At 36.2% G+C, this 19,590-nt stretch overlaps 2 protein-coding genes across 5 annotated transcripts; one reads left to right on the top strand and one right to left on the bottom strand.

Moving 5' to 3' along the window:
* The first annotated feature begins 282 nt into the window (after nt 1-282).
* Nucleotides 283-4,489, top strand: LOC140788936 (26S proteasome non-ATPase regulatory subunit 4 homolog). 4 transcript variants are annotated; one of them, XM_073138483.1, is made up of 11 exons: nt 283-420; nt 532-645; nt 785-890; nt 1,631-1,745; nt 1,849-2,058; nt 2,139-2,424; nt 2,810-2,933; nt 3,475-3,578; nt 3,688-3,753; nt 3,916-3,994; nt 4,263-4,489. In XM_073138483.1, exons 1-10 carry the CDS (start codon nt 409-411, stop codon nt 3,955-3,957), a joined length of 1,179 nt encoding a protein of 392 aa, XP_072994584.1. In that variant the 5' UTR covers nt 283-408; the 3' UTR covers nt 3,958-3,994; nt 4,263-4,489. The 4 variants fall into 4 exon arrangements, with proteins under 4 accessions (XP_072994584.1, XP_072994583.1, XP_072994582.1 ...); XM_073138482.1 differs by having other exon boundaries at nt 3,913-3,994; XM_073138481.1 differs by having other exon boundaries at nt 2,807-2,933.
* A 4,908-nt stretch (nt 4,490-9,397) lies between these two features.
* LOC140789022 (uncharacterized) lies at nt 9,398-14,599 on the bottom strand. Its single transcript, XM_073138599.1, has 2 exons — nt 14,353-14,599; nt 9,398-12,831 (listed from the first exon to the last, which is right to left on the bottom strand). The coding sequence occupies exon 2, from the start codon at nt 12,709-12,711 to the stop codon at nt 9,751-9,753; it is 2,961 nt and encodes a 986-aa protein (XP_072994700.1). The 5' UTR covers nt 12,712-12,831; nt 14,353-14,599; the 3' UTR covers nt 9,398-9,750.
* Nucleotides 14,600-19,590: the final 4,991 nt, after the last annotated feature.

Genomic DNA, 19,590 nt, shown 5'->3' with positions numbered 1-19,590 from the left:
TTTAAAAGATTGTCTCTACTCTCTATTACTATTTGATCCTAGTTATTTTCCTATAGATTGCTAACTAGATTATTTAAATCTGACTTAAATTCTCAAGCCTTTTTTTTAAAAAAAAAATTTGTGGGTTGAGAAAGTCTTAAATTCGCAATTCAAATCATATAATTTCGTATATTTCTTTCAAAACAGGATCAGAGTCGTCAAATACGTATCGTAGCGCGAACTATGACTCATACTCTTGTTATCGGATCTATAACGACATCCAAATACGGGTGCGAAATTAGATCCGACCCGTTTCCACAGCTACGAGTCGACGACTCGTCCTTAGAGCTTCTAAATTAAACAAGCATCTAAAAACTTCGTCTTTGTCACTGGCTTCTCTCTCGATCGCTCGATTAGGGCTTCGTCGCGATGGTTCTCGAGGTCGAAACCACCTTCGTCTCCTCTCCTTATTATTTCGTCTTAACGTTGCTTGAGTTTCTTCTCTTCTGCTTGCTGAATCCGTGGCGTTTGGCTTCTTTCTCTTGCTCGCAGGCCACCATGATCTGTATCGATAACTCGGAGTGGATGAGGAATGGTGATTACACGCCGACCCGACTCCAAGCCCAAGCCGACGCCATCAATCTCATCTGCGGAGCTAAAACGCAGGTGTGCCTACGATTCATCTTCATCCTCTTCCCCCTTTGGATGGAATTTAGGGTTTTGGTTTTGACTTCGTTATTCCCTAATCTTTTTTATTCATTATGGGTTTGCGGAACTGATTTGAGTTTTTTTTTTATTCCTGCAGTCGAACCCGGAGAATACGGTTGGCGTCCTGACGATGGCGGGTAAAGGTGTGCGCGTTTTGGTCACCCCGACTAGCGATCTTGGAAAAATCCTAGCTTGCATGCATGGTATGTTTTTTAGGTTGATTTCATACTGCTGCCTCACTTATTTGGTAATTTTTTTGGTAGTTTTAGACTACAAGCTAGTAGATGCTTGAGGGAAGAGAATTTTTTGAAATCAGGGGTGAAAATGAGGAGTTGAAATTCTCGTAAGACGTTATGTTGGAAATTCTCAAAGTGTTTTTAATCATTGTGTTGTTCAAGCTGATACAAATAAATTGCCTTCTGAATAAGGCATTGAAGTTTGAGCTTTAATATAACTTCAATATTCAGTTTATGAAATTACATTAGTTTCTCTTATGTAATGTATTTCTATGTTCTCAGTCTTGGCATATAGGAGCTAGCCTTATCAGTATCAGGATCGGGATCGGCCGAAACTGGAAACTATGAGCCTGATTATAAATTAGCTTTTAAATCTTCATTAGGAAATCATAATGTTGGTTTTCTCTGTGGTTCTCTAGCCAATATGTTTAGGACCCATGCCATCAATATAGGAGTTCTGTATTTGGATTGGTATCTATATGTGCTAAGTTTTTGGTATATGTGTTATCTTTAATTTCTCTTTATAATCCAATATAAGGATCATTAATTATCAGTTATGATCTTTTTGGAATCAGAAGCTGATATGTTGATCGAGTGGAGTCAAATTTGAACTTTGTTTATTGGTGACATGGATGTCCTGCTAAGTTTATCCATTACCCATCATAAATTCGTAAGACATCTTGTCATATTAAATTGTTGGTATATAGGACTGGAGGTGGGTGGTGAGGTGAACATGACATCAGGCATACAAGTTGCTCAGCTTGCTCTTAAGCACCGCCAGAACAAAAATCAGCAACAACGAATAATAGTTTTTGCTGGAAGGTATTACATCCGATGATACTGCCTTGTTTTTTTACAGAGAAATAGGTATATTAATGTGGCTATTCCTTTTTTACTTTTCTATTCTGTGTACTTTTTCTTATAGCCCGGTTAAATATGACAATAAAGTGCTGGCGGCAATTGGCAAAAGGTTGAAGAAAAACAGTGTTGCTCTTGATATTGTGAATTTTGGAGAAGCTGATGATGCTAAACCTGAGAAGCTCGAAGCTCTCCTTGCTTCTGTAAATAACAATGATAGCAGTCACCTTGTTCACATCCCCCCTGGTCCAAGCAATCTTTCTGATGTACTTATAAGGTAACTAGTAGATACAAGAACTTTGGGTTCCTGTTCTTTGTAGAATTCACTCAACTTGATTTATAATTTCTTATTTTCAGCACACCCATATTCACTGGTGATGGAGACGGAGGAAGTGGTTTTGCTACTGCTGCAACTGCTGCTGCTGGCTTGTCGTCTTTTGATTTTGGTGTTGATCCTAACATAGATCCTGAGCTAGCTCTTGCACTTAGAGTTTCAATGGAAGAGGAGAGGGCAAGGCAAGAAGCTGCTGCAAAAAAGACAACTGAGGATGCTGCTAAACAAGACAAAGGAGGGGAATCTTCAAGCTCTCGTGATATAATGGCTGAAGATCTTGCAGTTGATGATAAAAGAGACAATTTACCGGTGTGTTTCCTAACTACATTTCTGGTTATCTTGGGTATGAAAATTTGCATATATTGAGGATAGTTTAAGTTTGCCAACTTACTATGTCTTTAGAGGCATAAATTATCTTCAGATTCCTCCGGAAACCTCCAGCTGAGGAAATTTTGCATTCTAATTTCATTATCTTCTTTACTGTAGTGTATTTATCTATCTTTTGGAGATTTATCATGGCGACTCTGGCCAGTGTTTGCCACTGTTTCTGAATGATCATGCATGGATTATATTAAATATTCCAAACTTGCTGTACAGTTCAATCTTTAGACTGAAAGCAATCCTTACTGATTTGATATTCATAAGTATTGATAGGAAAATTATGTTGCTTTTTGTTCACATGACATGCTAGCAGGATGATGAATCTGCCTTGCTGAAAGCTCTTGCAATGTCCATGGATGATTCTAGGTCTACTGGTCTAGCTGTCAGAGATGCTGACATGTCTGAGGCTAGCAATGATGACCAACAGTTGTCTTTAGGTTAGTTGTTACTTCTTAGTTTGCAGTGTAAGCTTTATAGTGTTACATAATGCAGGAAAAATACTTTTTAACAGATTTTGTTCTAGAAAGATGCATTATGCTAGATCATTTTGAATTTGTTTATATAATGGGATCTAAACTTAGTCAATTACCCTATAGTACAAAGAATGAACTTTTGCTTTTATGGCTTCTGTCAACAATTACAGAGATTACTTTTACTACCATTACTTATTGCAGGTAGTATATAGTTATGTTTTTTATTCCTCTTAATCAGTACTGAATGCTTCATGATTTCTTTATAATTTTCCTCTAATTCTTACTCTTTATGTGTCTATATAAAGAATGGAAAAATATAACTTTTTATGCATCTTTAAGGTCTAAACTACATTTGTTTGTCTTATCTACTGAATGCTGCCATTGATTAATTTTTTGGTGAATTTGAGGTATGCAGTTGTATAATAATGCTTTTTTTATTATCATTTTTTGTACTATCTTTTAATTGAATATGCTGATTTTCATATACTGCACCTTATGTGTGCAGCTTTAGAGATGTCAAAGCAGGAGAATTCAAAGGATCCATCAACTGATCCTGAGATAAATGCAGTGCTGGGAGACCAATCATTTGTATCTTCTATCCTTAGTTCGGTAAATTACACACCTAAAGTGTTTTGTCCATTTAGATGTGTTCCGCATTTTCTTTTTGGAGCTCTATTCTTTTGTTTTCTTGTTAAGCTAATTACTATTTAACTCCCAGCTTCCTGGTGTTGACCCAAATGACCCCTCGGTGAAAGAATTGCTGGCCTCTTTGCAACAATCAGAGGTATGGTAACTATGCTAATTGGTTCTTGTTGCTTGGAACATTTACTAAAGAGTTAGCTCTTCAATATGAAGTCCTGTTTTACTAGTTGCATGAGTTCCATTTCTTTTTTCTAATATTTCTTGCAGACTAACTTTTTGTAATGCCATTCTCCATACCCAGCAGAAGCAAGATAAGGATAAAGATGGAAACAAGGGCGACAAGTAATTCGCTGAACACTGCCCGTGCCTGCTTGCTCTCCAAGGTAACAAGTTAAATATTAAATCCACTTATTACAATGTGATGAAGGAGCGCTCTTACAACCTGAGGAGCTTGTTGGCTGCCTGCTTTATGTGCCAGCATTTAATATTGTGTTGCCTAAAAGGGTTATGCAAGTTAAGAGTGGATGAATGGTAGATAGGCCATCACCACTGTGAACCCAATCAAGATTATCATTTTTCTATTTTCATTATTCTAGTCCGCTTGCAATCTCTGGCTTTGGCTTTTTAACTTGATGATTTCCTTTCTTTCAGACGGAAAATGGGAACTGAAACGCGCATGCTACTTTTTGTGTGCTGATGGATGAGGCACAAACTACAAATTAAGTCCCCCACAGAAAAGAATTCAAAGACATTAGAAAACTATGCTCATCCCCTGTTGTTGTAGGGTGTACTTCTTAAACAATCGTGCATCATTTGTATACGACAGCTAGTGTTTGCCATTTCAATCAAACCATATAATTCTGTGTTGTTTTTTAGTATCCAATTCTCCAGCTTTTTTTTCCTTCCCTGAAAAGTGACAGTGATGGACAAAACAAACCACATAGTCATTCACTTTAATTGTTTTTTCACCATTTATAACAAATGCCTCCCACAATCTATATAATAATCATCCCAAGCAACAATACAATGGAAACCACACAAGTATAATTCAGCTTGTACCAGGAATTTAGTTAGAGTAGATAATTCTGTCGGTTCTAAAAATCAACAGTATAGTAAATTAATAAATTTTAGATGCCAATTCTTTACCGCAGTATGATTCGTTATGGTGAAAGCTGAGCAGCAGTTAAAACATTTGCTAATAGCACGTGAAAGCCTCAATATGGAGATTATAGTAGTAAATACATATCTGATACACAATCAATGCAAAAGGCTGTCACTAAACACTTGGATCACGTTTGATTGAAGAATAAAAGACCCCTTATTTTTGTATATGAGAATTCCTCTATTCATATTTTATAGCCGAACACTATCAAATCTGATGTAACTAATATTATAATATTATTAACATTTTCATGGTATTATTACCATGAATACCGAACCCCCTAGCTTCATTTATTTTTTTCAATTCCAAGTTAGCGTTGATATAAGGAAGATAAGACTCTTTATCCTGGTATTGCAACCAAACACAAAAAACATAACTCTCTCCTCAAGCATAGATAGAAAATAGTATTACCGTTATCTACAAATTAACTTATTCTTCAACTAAATCAGGCTCGCCTCCATCTATTACTCCTTTGAGGTAATTAGGAGCAAACCTACTGCACCAACGAGCAAGTACTGCAAGAAAAACAGATTGGTCACCATACAAGAAAATTTGAAGAGCAAAACAGAATGTATTAGAAAAAATATACATACTTTCTAAGGTATTCACATGATCGACAAATGTATTCAATTGCTAATAGGATATCTTATATATGTTATTTTTTCAGTAAAATTGGGATTAAATGCTGTGATAGACAGAATCAAAAGGATGCCCTGCAAATGTCTTACATATTAAGAAAGCAAGGAAAAGAAAATGTATCCATTTCCACCCATACAAGATGTGGTGAAGATGATACTAAGAGACATTGTAGTCTATGAAGGTTCTCATAACCGATACAAATAAACTAATTAAATTCAGAAAATTCGGCACCAACCAGTAAATTCCATTGTGATTACTTGGCAATTCGAATTATAGGGCAGAGGGTGTGCACCATCCACCCCTCTCCAAGTAGGAACTCTTTTGGTTCATGATTCTTACAAAAAGAACACAACTTGAGATCTGAAGGTGTAAATATTCAGGTATAATTAGGACTACCATCATCAAAGTTCAATATTTAGTTTCTCAGTCATGATGATGTTTGGTCACCCAACATATGGCAAAATTTTGTTGAGCTTAGCAATCTCAAGAAAGGAGTTGTATCTGAAAGGAAGAACCTGAAAGATTATATCAGGACAGAGAAAGTGTAGTTGAATAAAAAAAATCTTTAGACTAGGATATGCTCATCCATTAGGGCTGTCAAAATAATCAAGCCAGCTTGATCACAAGCTTGACAGAGCTCAATTTATATTTATTATTATAAATAAATAAATAATTTAATTTGGTTACATGTTTAATTTAAATTTATTAAGTGTAGACTATCCAAGATCCAATTTAAGCCAGATTCAAGTCAAGCTTTATACAAGCTAGAATTAAGCTTGATTTGAAATAAACTTGAATCAAGCAGCTCAAAATAGGCATGAGGATAAAATAGTCTTATATTGAATCTAATCAAGTCAAGCTTGATATCTTAGGTTGGACTTGAAACTAATTTCAATCCAAGCTTGAACAGAGCCCAGATTCAAGTCAAGCTTTATACAAGCTAGAATTAAGCTTGATTTGAAATAAACTTGAATCAAGCAGCTCAAAATAGGCACAAGGATGAAATAGTCTTATATTGAATCTAATCAATTCAAGCTTGATATCTTAGGTTGGACTTGAAACTAATTTCAATCCAAGCTTGAACAGAGCTTGGAGGCTCAATCAAGCTCAACACTATTACACCCCCTACTCACACTTCAGCCCTGCCCATTATGTGATGCTACTGAACCCGAAGTTGCCCATGAGCATACAGAAGCCTATTGCACCAAAATTGATAATGAAAGATGGACCACCGGATATTTAGGACACTGAATCCTGGGTCATTAAATGATCAATATCCATTGGAAGACAGCTCCCTCTTAACAATTTGATATAATATTGTAGAAACTTAGCTTGCTGCTTTATTTCATTAAAATACTAAGAACATTGTCTAAAATTCAGCATCAATCCCTAGGCTGAAATTTGAAAGCAACTCATTGTAGAGAAAAGGAATTTGAAATTTCTAGCACCTTTTGTAAGAATATCAATCTCTCAAGAGTCAAGTCACTCGTGAACCTAGAAACAGAAACATATAAAAGCTCAAAACCAGTCATATAACATCTGGTCAAATTTAAATGGCTCTTTCAAACATGGTGCTCAAGTAGAATTATCTTACTAGATAGGTGAGAAAGAAATAACTAATTTAAAAGGAGAATATTAAATGAAACATTTATCTAACAATTCCCCATACTGAGGAACCAAATTAGTGAACCATCGAGCTCTATGTTCAGCCTCACAAATATGAAAAGTAACATAAATACCCTAATATATGACTTAGCTAAAGAAAAATGAACCACTTACCTTAATTACACGATGGACAATTGGGATGTCATGCCACTATAGAAGATAACAATAAAATGGAATGATCAGAAGAACCAACAGTGGGTGCAAGCTACTGCAGTCTAGTTAACTCCATATCACCTAAATATAGTACATGGAAGAAGAAACGGAATTCACGTATAGTTAAAAATGCTTATATATGACTTAAATCAACATTAAAAACGACTATTTCCCAGACAAATTGGATTATCACTCGTGCACAAGAACATAATATCGCCCTGCAAATTACCAGGTATGCAATTGATCACATAAACAAATAATTTAATACTAATAGACATTATATGTGCTCAACTGAATTCAGTTTTTTATTCTTTACATCATACGTGAACCTTAATCTCATCATACTATCACAAAAGAAATTGTTGGGGTTCATTTCTAACAAAATCATATTTACTTACTAACCTAAACTTTTCTAGGATGGCTGATCAACTGGAAAAGGAAATATATGGGCTTGGATCTTCACTTTCAAACTAAATATAGATCTCCACCGAGGTTATTGAACTAACAATTATTTCGATCTTCTTTTGCCTGCCAAGAGTATGACTGTACAAAAGTCAGGTAAATCCTACTCTGATCATGCTTCAATTGTTTAATGATTTTAAAATTTAAAGCTAAAAATAAGAACTCCAGTATTTTTCCAATGAGGAAAATAAACAAACAAAAGGCTCCATCCATTACTGCAAGGTGAATGCATTATCATTTGTTCTATATTATTTCAAAACAACAAACTGATCTCAAATTTAAACCTACAAGCTCTGAACAGGAAGGAAAAAAATAAATATAATTAGACAACAGAAAGGGTGAAATGACTAAGTCTAGAATAAACTATAAGACAGGAAAAAAAAAGCAAAGAAAAACTATGGATGTCGATGGTACTGGATGTTGATGTTACAAAGATGTGGTAAAAAGTAAGAGTCAGATAGTAGTCATAGGAAGCTCAAATTTTAAGTCAATAATGGATAAAGTTGCTTAAAATACAAACACAAACATGTCTTATTAGTATATTATGATCTGACAGATCAATTGTCAAAACTAGATATAGCATTTTGAATACAATTCCAATACAACACATGTTTCTAATGAGTTATCAAATACGCAAGCATTGCATATACTACGATTGCACCAAAAATAATCATCCACTTCCAACATCAAACAATACAATATGTAGATGGGATTTGAAAAATTTTGGCACCTCATATAATAGTGATCTTGAACACTTGACAGGATAACTCACCCTCTTAAACACAGGTTTTCTACTTCCAGAGAGCACAACCACAACAAGCAATTCATTCCCCGTAACGCACATCAAACCCTTCCATATGATCAGTGTCGATGTCAAAATCATCCCTGCCACAATTTTTTTAGTCTATTAATAATATCAGAAGTCTGCAAGCAAAAGTAGAGATCAATGAGAATGAACAGAAGCCCTAATCAACCACTCCATGATTCAAATTTAGCAGTTAAATTGTTGGAATAAGAGAAGAAAGATGGGATTGAAGAACATACCGAGGCTGACAATTTGTGTGAGGACTTGCTTAATCTGAAGAGATCGTATGTATTCCACCATTTCCTCAACGTCACCCATTGCAATATTTATTTATCTAGATATTATAATTAAATTTACTAAATTGTTTATGTGACTAGTGTTAAAAGATTTCACCTTTATTAATGTGTATAAATCGAGATTTATACCCGATACCTCTTCAAAATTGAGACTTGCATGTATGCCTTCTTTGAAGTTTCTTAGTCTTGCGTAACATACTAGCGTAGGATATATATGTAAACAAAAGTGGGTTTGGAGTACTGGTTAACCAAACATAACATGAATGAATAAATGATATTTGCATAAAAGTCAAGGAATCTGATGGAAATACATGAAAAGAAAAGGAAAAAATGGTGTCTTCAAGGGTTTATATGCAATATAAGATTTATAGGGAAAGGAACTTTAAAAGTGGTATACAACAAATAAAATATCAAATGCTATTGATGTAATGGACAAAATGCTAAGTGGCATGCTTTCTAGCCACTAAATAGTGATACAATGATTATATCTCCATACAGCAGGGCACAAGCTATACCATTAACATAATGAAGAAAAACAGTTCAAGCAAGAAGGTATGATGCTGAAAAGTGAAAACAATGTTCCAATTACTGACACATCTACACATGACAACCAAATCTAAGAGATTCCATGACTCAATTTGCTGCATATTAATATTCATGAGATATACATGAGCTCCGCTTCAACAAGCAATAATTCCCATTACAATAAATCAGCGACAGATAACTGGCATTTAAACAATCAAACCTACAGATAATTTTAGAAATCAATACCTAATAATATTCTGGAGCAATCAATACCCACCAGACTACCTAAAACCGATCTTATTCATTTTACTCTATTAATCCTTCCCACCTGGTCAAGTTGCCTTCTATTTTCAAGGGCCTATAATTCTTTGGATCATCCAAGGCAGTTACGAAGACAGAGCCTTAGAGATCAAAAAATTAAGAAAAAAGACGTTACTGTGTCATATGTTTGTAACTGTACTGGTAAGGTTCCCAACCACTATCAGGCTCCTTTCTCTTGAATGGCATCCCTGGACTAGAAGGCTGTGGCATAGTTCTCACATGGTCAGCAATCAAACCATTATGGTCTTGCAGAAAAAACTGCCTGAAATTTCCCCTTTCCCTGTTCCCACCTTCCATTGATACCATTCCAGAGTTCAAATCCAGACCAGGTCGAAAAGATGCAAATTCATTTGATGGGGACGCACTTCTTGCATTTGTCGAAGAAGATGGCCTAACTGACAGTGGGCTATTTAGTCCTCTGCCCATAATCTGTGGAATGACAGGGGTCCCTCTAGAATCAATCATGTAAGGAAAGCTTCCAGGCCCATAGATTGCTGGTGGAATAGGCATTGCTGACCCTGAGGCGAGCCCAGTATATCCATAACCAGGAGGTGGCATGTGAGCATAAGGCAGCATAGGTCTTGCAGCGCCTCTGGCTTCATTACTTATCCCGTTGAACAGAAAACCCTGCTGCATTTGGTTGGGGAAGTCCTTACTTTCAATCATCATTCTTGAACCCATGATTGCAAAGGCAGAATTATTGATCTTAGCTCCACCATGCATATCGAAGGCTTTGTAAGATGATTGATCAATGTCATGGGAACTGCCACCATCAAGGACGGATGGATTGTCATTCAAATCAAAATCTCTCAAAGCAGGTTGTCTTGAAGATGATGAGGAAGCAGAAGACAGACTCTGCTCACCGCTTTGGCGATGGGGCTTCCAAAATGACGGACAACTTGGAGCATCGTCATCCCCGAGGCGGTTAAGGTCCAATTCGAGCTTTCCTTCTCTAGAAATGACTTCTACTGAAGAAACCCCATAAGGAATGTCAGAGGAAGTAGGAAGTACTTTTGCTGGTACTGGTTCAACAACCAAATCATCTTCACTTTCAGCTACATTCAAATCAAATTCAAGGAAATTTGGCTTCTCCTTAGGAGCTATTAGTGGTTTTTCACCACTTAAAGTTATTCGGGGAGATGCTGGTCTAAAGGCACTAGTGGCAGCAGAACCTTTCCATCCAAATTCACCTTCAAAGTGGAGGGGAGTAACTGGAATTACTGGAGCACCTTTTGAAGCAGCAACAAGAATAGGTGTAGACATGTTACTAGGGACATCAGCAATGGGCTTCACTGAGCAATCAGGTTCTTCAGCGCAATAATTAGTATTAAGATCAAACTCACAGACAGCTCTGTCAGACCTTGAGCCTGATTCTTGAGCACAGGAAGTCAAGTTTGAATCTGGCTCATGTTTGACACTACCAGAACTGACATTCTCTGTAATACCTGAACTCTCTTCTTTCAGAGAGGATGCACTGCCTGTGTATTCTTTCACATCTGGCGATCTATTCCCATTATTTACCTCGATATTTGCTTGATACTGCTTGGGCTCTTCAGAACCAGGACAAGAAGCATCTCTAGTATCTCCAGAATTTACCTCAGGAGAGCTGCAGAGAGCTTCTCTATAATCAACAACCTCACGCTCAACTTCTATGGCAACTTGTCGTGCAACTTCCAATGCATCCATATCATCATACTCACTAACTCCTTTTAACTTCTCTTCTACTGGGATAGTTGCCTTAGACTCAAGTGCTTTTGAAGGATTAACAAGGTTCACAGATTCCATTCCTTTGATTTCCTTCAACTTGGTCTCTCCTTTATTGTCTTTGATATCACCGAGAAATACAGCAGTCTTGTTCCTCTGAGAAGTTGTCGCAGGTCCATCTTTCTTTCTGAGAATGCTTGCCTCATCAGATAAATCTTGAAAACCCTGGGTAACATGTGCAAGCTGTTTGAACTCCTTTGTTCTTTCTGAACTTTCTAGCTGAGGCTCCAGTATCACTGATGCACTGGATGCATTATTCTTATAATCCAAATTTAAGGAAACAGTTTGTTCCTTGTCACATTTTTCTCTCTCACCAGTTACACCTGGATTACTATCCAATTTATCGACCTCCATGTCTTCTACACCAACAGAAACATCCTTTACTAACACCTCACGTTGATTATCAATTTTCACCTCAGAATATTTTGAACTGCTAGGACAGGATGTGGCCATCGTGACACCAATGCAAGCAGAAGATTCTTCTGCAACTGACAAATTCTCCTGAAAAGCAGTTGAAACAAGGGATGACTGAGAGGAGTTTACATCACCTAAAACAGCATTTCCAAGATTGAAATTGGAAGATTTCAAAGACAGGATTTGTTTTGATATAGAAACTTTAGCGTTATTTGATGAATCAAGTTCCACACTGTCAGAGCATCTTGTGACACTTGAGTTTGATTCGGCCTTTACAGGCTCTATCTCATTTACTTCACCACATCCTCCTATGCATTCAGAATCAGAAACTAGATTTCCAGGACATATTTCCTCTTCAGCTGTCTGGGCAATCTCTGGAGGTTTGAGCTGATTAATTTGACATGTTCCAACTTTGTCCACTTCATGGCAAGTACTAACATCATCCTTCACATGACCCCACCTATCATAGAGCATTCTTGCCTTCTCCTTTATATTAATCGTCCCATGAGCAAGGAGTTGTTCAACAGTACCTCCAATTCCAGAATAAGTTGACTGTTCATTGTCAACAGGAAGCCGTTCAAGTGTTGCTAATATTACATTAATCAACTCGTCAGCAACATTGTTGCTGACATCATTATTGCATTTCTGTGCTTCCTGAAGCCACTGATTGAGAAAACAAAGCCCATTCAACTGAATAAAATGTCTGAGACACTCCATGTTCTCTGTGGAAGCTAATGTGCCTGCAACTGCTGTCCATTGCCTTAGTGAATCACCCATGTCACTACCAATAGAATCTCTTAGTTTTTGAATCTCACAAACCAACTCCTCAATCCTGGCAACATTTGAAATACCATCCTTCATCTCAGTAAGAGTAAAGAAATCTTCAAGTGTCATAGCAGCTGATGTTATAGGGGCAGTGCAAGCTTTAACTCTTCAAATCTCAGAAATATAAAGCTATTTCCGCAGCCGTAAATGAGTAGAGACTTTGATCTGTAGTCATTAATTCAATTATTTCTGCAACAAATGGAGTACTTTGATCAGACGCAAAAGACATGGTACAAAAGAGCAAAACAGGATTTCAGAAAGTAGTTAGAGATAAAACAACTTAATGAAATATTAGTCTAGGCTATATTGTATATCTATTTTGACCGTTTCCATGTATTGATATACAAATACAGGAATATCCAGTATACTTCCCCACCTTATTCAGTTATTCTCCAAATATATCCTAAAGTTAGAATAAAACACATTCAAATTCACTTTACTGAAACTAAGTTACAAGGTCTTCTCATGAATTAACTGGGACATCCTTTCTTCACTAATTAATAGCATTCTAAACCAACTGAGGCATTATAGAGGACCGCATAAGAAGGAGAGGACTTCAATAGGCCCAACAATTGGATTCATTTGGACTTCAGATATGGGTTCCAGATGCGCTAATTTGTTGGATTGGATCTTACACTGTATATAATAAGCTGGTTGATACATACTTGCATCATTGCAGATAGCTTGTGTAAAGCTCTAATCTGCAAGATCCACAGGGTAGGCACAAGCACCAGGATTGGCTATTGAATTTGATCGCCTCTTGAATTGTGACGGAATGGAATTTTGTCTTCTAAACTAGTAAACCTGCCTTTCAAGAAACTGAGGGGAGATGTCCTTATAGATCTATATATATTCTAAAAAGGTTTGTTTCTCAATTATTATGAAATGGAAGGCACCATGAAAGGAGAACATGGGAGCATGTCCTAGTGGCGCTTCTGGTTTCTTACGTATGTTAAGTTATTCCTAACGCAAACTGGAAAGGAATCTTCTAAGATTGAAACACAGAAGAAGATCCAATAATCAATTGACAATAGCCTTCAACAGGGCAAGACGACCAGACTGCCACCGAGTGACTGCAGTCAACTAAACACAATCACCTCAACCAGATACCCACAAAAAGAATTCTAAACAATTTCAGTACTCGAAGGTGCCATAGTCAAGTCCTACAGCAACAAGTCCAACAATATAATTCCCCGTCGAATTAAGTAGACACTCGCAAAATAATTATCAAACGATTCAAAAGAGAAAACGGAAAGTTATTCTACAAGCAAGTCAACCGAGAGAATTTATTATTATTGAATGAAACAGAAGAGTAATCATAGACGAACATCAAACAAAAAATTTGGAGAACTACAGTCCTAAACTCAAGACGACTTGAATCGATTGTTAATAGAACAGCGAATCTAAAACATTAGGTCTATTTGATCACATATAATAATTTATCCAACCTCAATGCAGACAGATCATTATGTTATACCAACGGAAACAATAAAATTTCGCAACGAGATCTTTCCCTAAGAGAATAAACCAAAAACCACCTTCCTTCCACGATCCAAACCGAAAAGGCGAAAAGAAGCGTCCAATTCGGAAAGAAAAGAAAAGGCAAACAGACAAAAACGAAATCGGATCCGCTCACCGAGCGAAAACAACAGATAGGGAAGAATCCAAGAAAAAAGAAAACCATCAGGAAACAAAGGAAGCCACATCTACCGAGGTCTTTCGATGCCTCCGCCTCCGCCGCCGCCGGAACCCTAGAAAAGGAGGGGAAGTAGCTCCGTCTTTGACCGCCTCTCCTTGTCCCTCTCGTCTCCGTCTCCGTCTCCCTTCTCTCCCTCTCTCTCTCGCTCTCTCTCTCTCTCTCCACGAACCCTCGCCCTTTCGCCTCTGAGCGCGACCTCTCTCGCTCTCTTTCTCACGCGCTCTTCTCTCTCTCTCTCTCTCTCTGATTTGTTTCCTCACATTCCGTTCTGATTAATTAATTAAAATAGTTAATTAGGTTATTCTAGCTGGGAGAAGGGCGGGGCCCACCATATGGCACGTGCGGCATGGGAGGAGTCGCGTGACGGCTCCACGGGGTGACCAGCTGGGACGGTGGGCGAGACCGGCTGTGGCCGGTGGATGGAGTGACAGGTACTGCAACGGCAGTAGTCTGGTCCCGGTTTTCGGGGTTTGGGAGCGGTCAGACTCAAACCACCGCTTTCACCAAAAGAAAAGCGATAGCTGTCAGTCAAAACAGCAACCAGTAAATTCGCACTCGGGTATGGATGGTAATCCTACCCGATAACCCGCTAATCTAGTCGGTAGTAATTAATTATATTAAATAACACCACAAAATAAAAAGATTAAAAACATACATAATTAATTGCATTATTGTGCATGAATTCAGGAGCAAATAAATCCTAACATATGATGTAAATAAAGTAGCAAGTGAGCTGTATAATTCCCAACGGTCCCTTTAGTGACTTGGAGAATGAACGCTAATTTCCAACTATCCGACAAAAACGTACTTCCCATCTCTCACCCAGTATTTTTGTTCTTAATGAGATCAGTGGTATTCCTTGTATTGGGATAAATTAAGGAGCCCGCCCCTTCAAATTTTTTTTTATTTAAAAAAATAAATAAATTAGATCTTGATGTGATTTGGGTTGATCTATATTTTCTAGTTGGTTTTAAGGAGTTTGATTGAGAAAAGGATGTGATTGTATGATAATTAGGGGTATTTATGATGCATATGGGCAACTTAATCTTGGATTGTTTACTATCATCTTTAAGGATTTTTATATATAAAAAAAATTATAACAATCTTCCGGTTATTAGATTATAGGAGAAGTTATTTTTACTCCCCTCCTTTTCTTTTCCCTATTAATTGCGAAATATTCGGATAGATTTCGACAAAATCGAAAAAAACATAATTTATTGAAAATTAATAGGGTGTAAATGATTGAGATTTTTTGTTAGAGAGAGAGTATGAAGTGAGACATTTCATTCATTTATTTATTTTTTTTAAAAGAGAGATAGTTTAAATAAATCTCCGCCACTTGTAAATAACGACAGCACAATAAGAAAGCACACGGTATCAAACTTAAATAACACACATATTTGAAGAAACACTGTCCAAGTTGTTACATTGGTATTTTATTACAGATTCATATTAGCCGAGAAGCACATATACACAAAAATAATAAAGAAGAAGCTCTGCTGGTAGGGATGTAAACGGGTCGAGTCTGAGCGAGCTCAAAATTAATTTTGAGCCTTAGAATTGAGCTCAAACTCAACTTAGCTCAACTCGAGACGAGCCTGAGCCAAGCTCGAGTCTAAAATGAGCCTATCATCAAGTCTCATTCAAGCCGAGCTAGATCAAGCCCAAGTTAAGCCAAAGAAAAAGGAGGAGGAGGAGGCACAACGACAACGGCTTAGTGAAATAAGACAGGGTGGCATCGACGCACTATGGCGGAGGAGGAGGAGGTGATTTGTGGATTGAGGTTTATCTCACCCATTTTATACCGAGCCTATCAAGTCGAGCCGACTCCAGCTTAAACTTAACTTGATATTAATTTCGAGACAATTTTAGTGGCTCGGGCTTGGCTCAACCTTGACTGAGCCAAGCCGGACTCGAGCTTCAACCAAGCCGAACCCGAGTCAAGCCCAAATCGCCGATCAAGCTTGATAGCCCTATCTACTAGATTTGACAAGCTTCTGGCAAATGGTGGTGGAGAAGAGGAAGGGAGCAACAGTGACATAGAATGCACGACAGCAGAGAGAAGGGTTGCAATAACGCCAAAGAACCAGGAAAGAGATAAAGTAGGAAATAAAAGAGGGAGAGAAGAGAAACCAAGGAAGTGCCTCTCAAACAAGCAATAGATTGAATTTGCCTAAATCCTAACAATGGTGCAGCTAAATAACAATCTAATCCCGTGCTAGTCGATATGGGCGCATCATTAAATTTTCAAGTGCAAAAAAAAAAAAAAAAAAAAAAAAACTAGGCGCCGGTACCGGGACCGATTTGAACTTGTTGACTCACAAAATTCATCCGAAATAATGATTGACCCGCACCGAATCCCAGTGGCAAATGAAACTAACATTTTATAGAATTATTTTACAAGGAAACAATGAATTGTTGAAGATGTGAGGGTGAGGCTCCACTCCACAAGAGGTGATAAAAGAGAGGGGGAATGGTTGGATACATCTCAACTTGAGCATGATGGGAAGAATTAAAGCAAGTGCGTCCATACCAGATTCAGAACAATAAGTTTCTTTTGGGGTTCATAAGGTTGGTATCGTTGTCCACCTCAGCAATCCATCACGTGGTCACAAAAAGCAACGTCAAGCTCTCGTGGCGTCGCCGAGAGTCCCGATTTGGCAAGTTGGACTCATTCGCAAAAAAACTATTCCCAGTCCCGGTGGGCCCTCATGCGGAAAACTTCTCTCTCTCTCTCTCTCTCTCTCTCTCTCTCTCTCTCTCTCTCTCTCTCTCTCTCTCTCTCTCTCTCTCTCTTTTTGCAGTTCAGGACCCGTGAATTCCAATATTCCGAACATTGGGGCCCATGACGTGAAGCCCAGCATGTGATTCTTTCCTTATCGCTGGGCCCCATAGCATAGGCCCATCAATGATAAAGGGCTCCAATTTTTATTTTATTTTATTTCACATATTATATTATAGGGATTTTTACATATCGAACCGTATATTTTATATATTTTATGATTTACACACTGTTTTTGAAAATTTTGTAACCCGACCCATCATTCTCTCTTATAATTCTTATTTAACACCGTAGGTTAACCTAGACGATACTATAAATGAATATTTCGTTATAATATATAAAATAAATTATAAATACATAAATTACTTATATCTTCTTCGTCCTACTTTTCTTTTCCTAAAGAATAAGAAGGAGGGGGATGGGAGAAGACGAGGAAAGGTGGTGGCAACGATGTTGGTGAAGGAATTAGATTGATGGATATAGAAAATAAAAGAGAATGGTAGAGATATTTTAGTAATTTGGTCAACGTTAGTTAGTCTAAATAACGTCAGAGTATTAATAAAAATTGTATGAGAAAATGAGTGGTCAAGTTATAAAATCATCAAAAACAGTGTGTGAATAACAAAATAGGTTAAATGTACAGTGTAGTTGTAAAAATTGTTATATTATATTATATTTCTGTGTTTATTTTGACATTTTAGTATGGATGAAAAATATTAAATGATTATTTTATATTAATTTATCTTTCTTTTTTTTAATGTCTAGGTGGTTTTTTTATCGAGGAATATTTGTAGGAAATCGATGATTAATTCAATTCGATACATTTATTAACTAAATACTAGTGAAATGGTTACGAAAGCATCTAAAATATAATCAAAATGAACAAGTTATATATAGTTGGGAGGTAAAATGTCTCTGAAAAATAAAAAAGAGTGAGTCTATTTGAAACTAGTCTGAATGTAATTATCTCATTTTATTAAATTATGAAAACTTATAATAAAAGAGTTTTTTCTTTGAAAAAAAATATAGAGTATTTTCCATATTTAATTGAAAAAATAGTCAAATTTAAATAGTATTAAGATATTTAATAAACAAACAGTATAGGGCAATTAAGTGGAAAACCCCTTCCTTTTTAATAAAACTATTATATCTTCAACTTGTGTATTATAATATAGAAAAAATCTTGATATTAATTAAGTCATATTTGCAGTTTATGATGAACAAAAAATAGGTCGAAAATGTTAGTTATTGTTATAATATAAATAAAAATTTTAAAAGCTCAAGCTTCTTGAGTAATTAATGAGTTATAAAAGTATCAAAATAAGTTCGTATTATACTAGGTATATCTATTGTTTAAAAATATAAATATCCACATGTTAAGTTAAATCTATTTAATAGGCCTATTAAAATATTTAAACCATTAAATAAGAAAAATAAATAAAATAAAAGAAATAATAGGTGAATTAACAACTATTAATAATATTAAAAAATATAAAATAAAACTATGCATGATGTAGATTAGTTGGCCTATTCGTAGACTTATGTGTTTAGATAATTATTCAACTCAATTAGCATAAGCTTCCGTGATTAAAAATTAAAAGTTTGGTGTTGGTGATCTAAGCATGCATTGCATCCAATAACCAAAATGATAAGAGGAAAGACCTCCATATGCAACAAATTCGAGTGGTCAACAATCTTAGGAGGGCATGATAGCTTTCACAATTAAATAATTAATATTTCAACAATTAAAATGATTAAATAAGCATCAACATGTTATTATGTATATAGTAGGTTTTGATAATATCTTATTAAGATAACAGAGTGTTGGATTGAATTTAGTATACCATAGTGGACTGGAAGTATCACATCGATTACCAACTAAACTTTTATTTTAGCATAGTCTATTCATTGGGATCTATTTAAGTATACTATGGTGGTCTTGTTTGCTTACATCACGCATATGTGACACCTACACATGAGATAATCCCACAAATCCCTAGTTTGTTTGTTACCAATTGAGAATGGTTGGAATTTTTTGGATTCTAAAATTCTAGTGATTGGCACACCCCCAAAAAAAATAAAAATAAAGAGTTGTGTAAAATTAAGGCCCAATTAATTAATTATAGCTTGGCATATATCACTCAATTGATTTCATAATATTTAGCTTATTTTGCATTTCAATTATATACTTTTATATCATGGGTCTTATGTTGGTATTGTCTCAGTGATTTATTAATCATTTTGTTGGTCGTTAAGATTGAAATTTTTTGATTTATCATCTCTTATTCATGAATTATAGTTACACACAAGGTTTATCGGATCAACTGAGAAATGACTGGGATTAGTCGGTTTTGATTAAATCGGGTCAGATCCATTATGGATCTGACTCGGAGATATCAATTATTAATGTCCCCAAGCTCTTTCTGTTTCTCTCTTTACTCTTTTACTCTCACTCTATTTCACTCAT

This window comes from Typha latifolia, chromosome 5, assembly GCF_019914945.1.
Source record: "Typha latifolia isolate L0001 chromosome 5, TyphaL0001v2, whole genome shotgun sequence".
Taxonomy (NCBI): domain Eukaryota; kingdom Viridiplantae; phylum Streptophyta; class Magnoliopsida; order Poales; family Typhaceae; genus Typha; species Typha latifolia.
Note: the sequence above shows the minus strand (reverse complement) of the source record. Positions and strands in the feature narration are given on the sequence as shown.

What these genes read in the sequence shown, in the direction of transcription:
- LOC140789022 (XM_073138599.1), bottom strand. Translation starts at nt 12,711, where the DNA reads ATGACACTTGAAGATTTCTTTACTCTTACTGAGATGAAGGATGGTATT.
- LOC140788936 (XM_073138480.1), top strand. An exon ending in ATAATAGTTTTTGCTGGAAG is followed by an intron (nt 1,746 to 1,848) that starts GTATTACATCCG and finishes TTTTTCTTATAG; the next exon opens with CCCGGTTAAATATGACAATA. An exon ending in CTTTCTGATGTACTTATAAG is followed by an intron (nt 2,059 to 2,138) that starts GTAACTAGTAGA and finishes TCTTATTTTCAG; the next exon opens with CACACCCATATTCACTGGTG.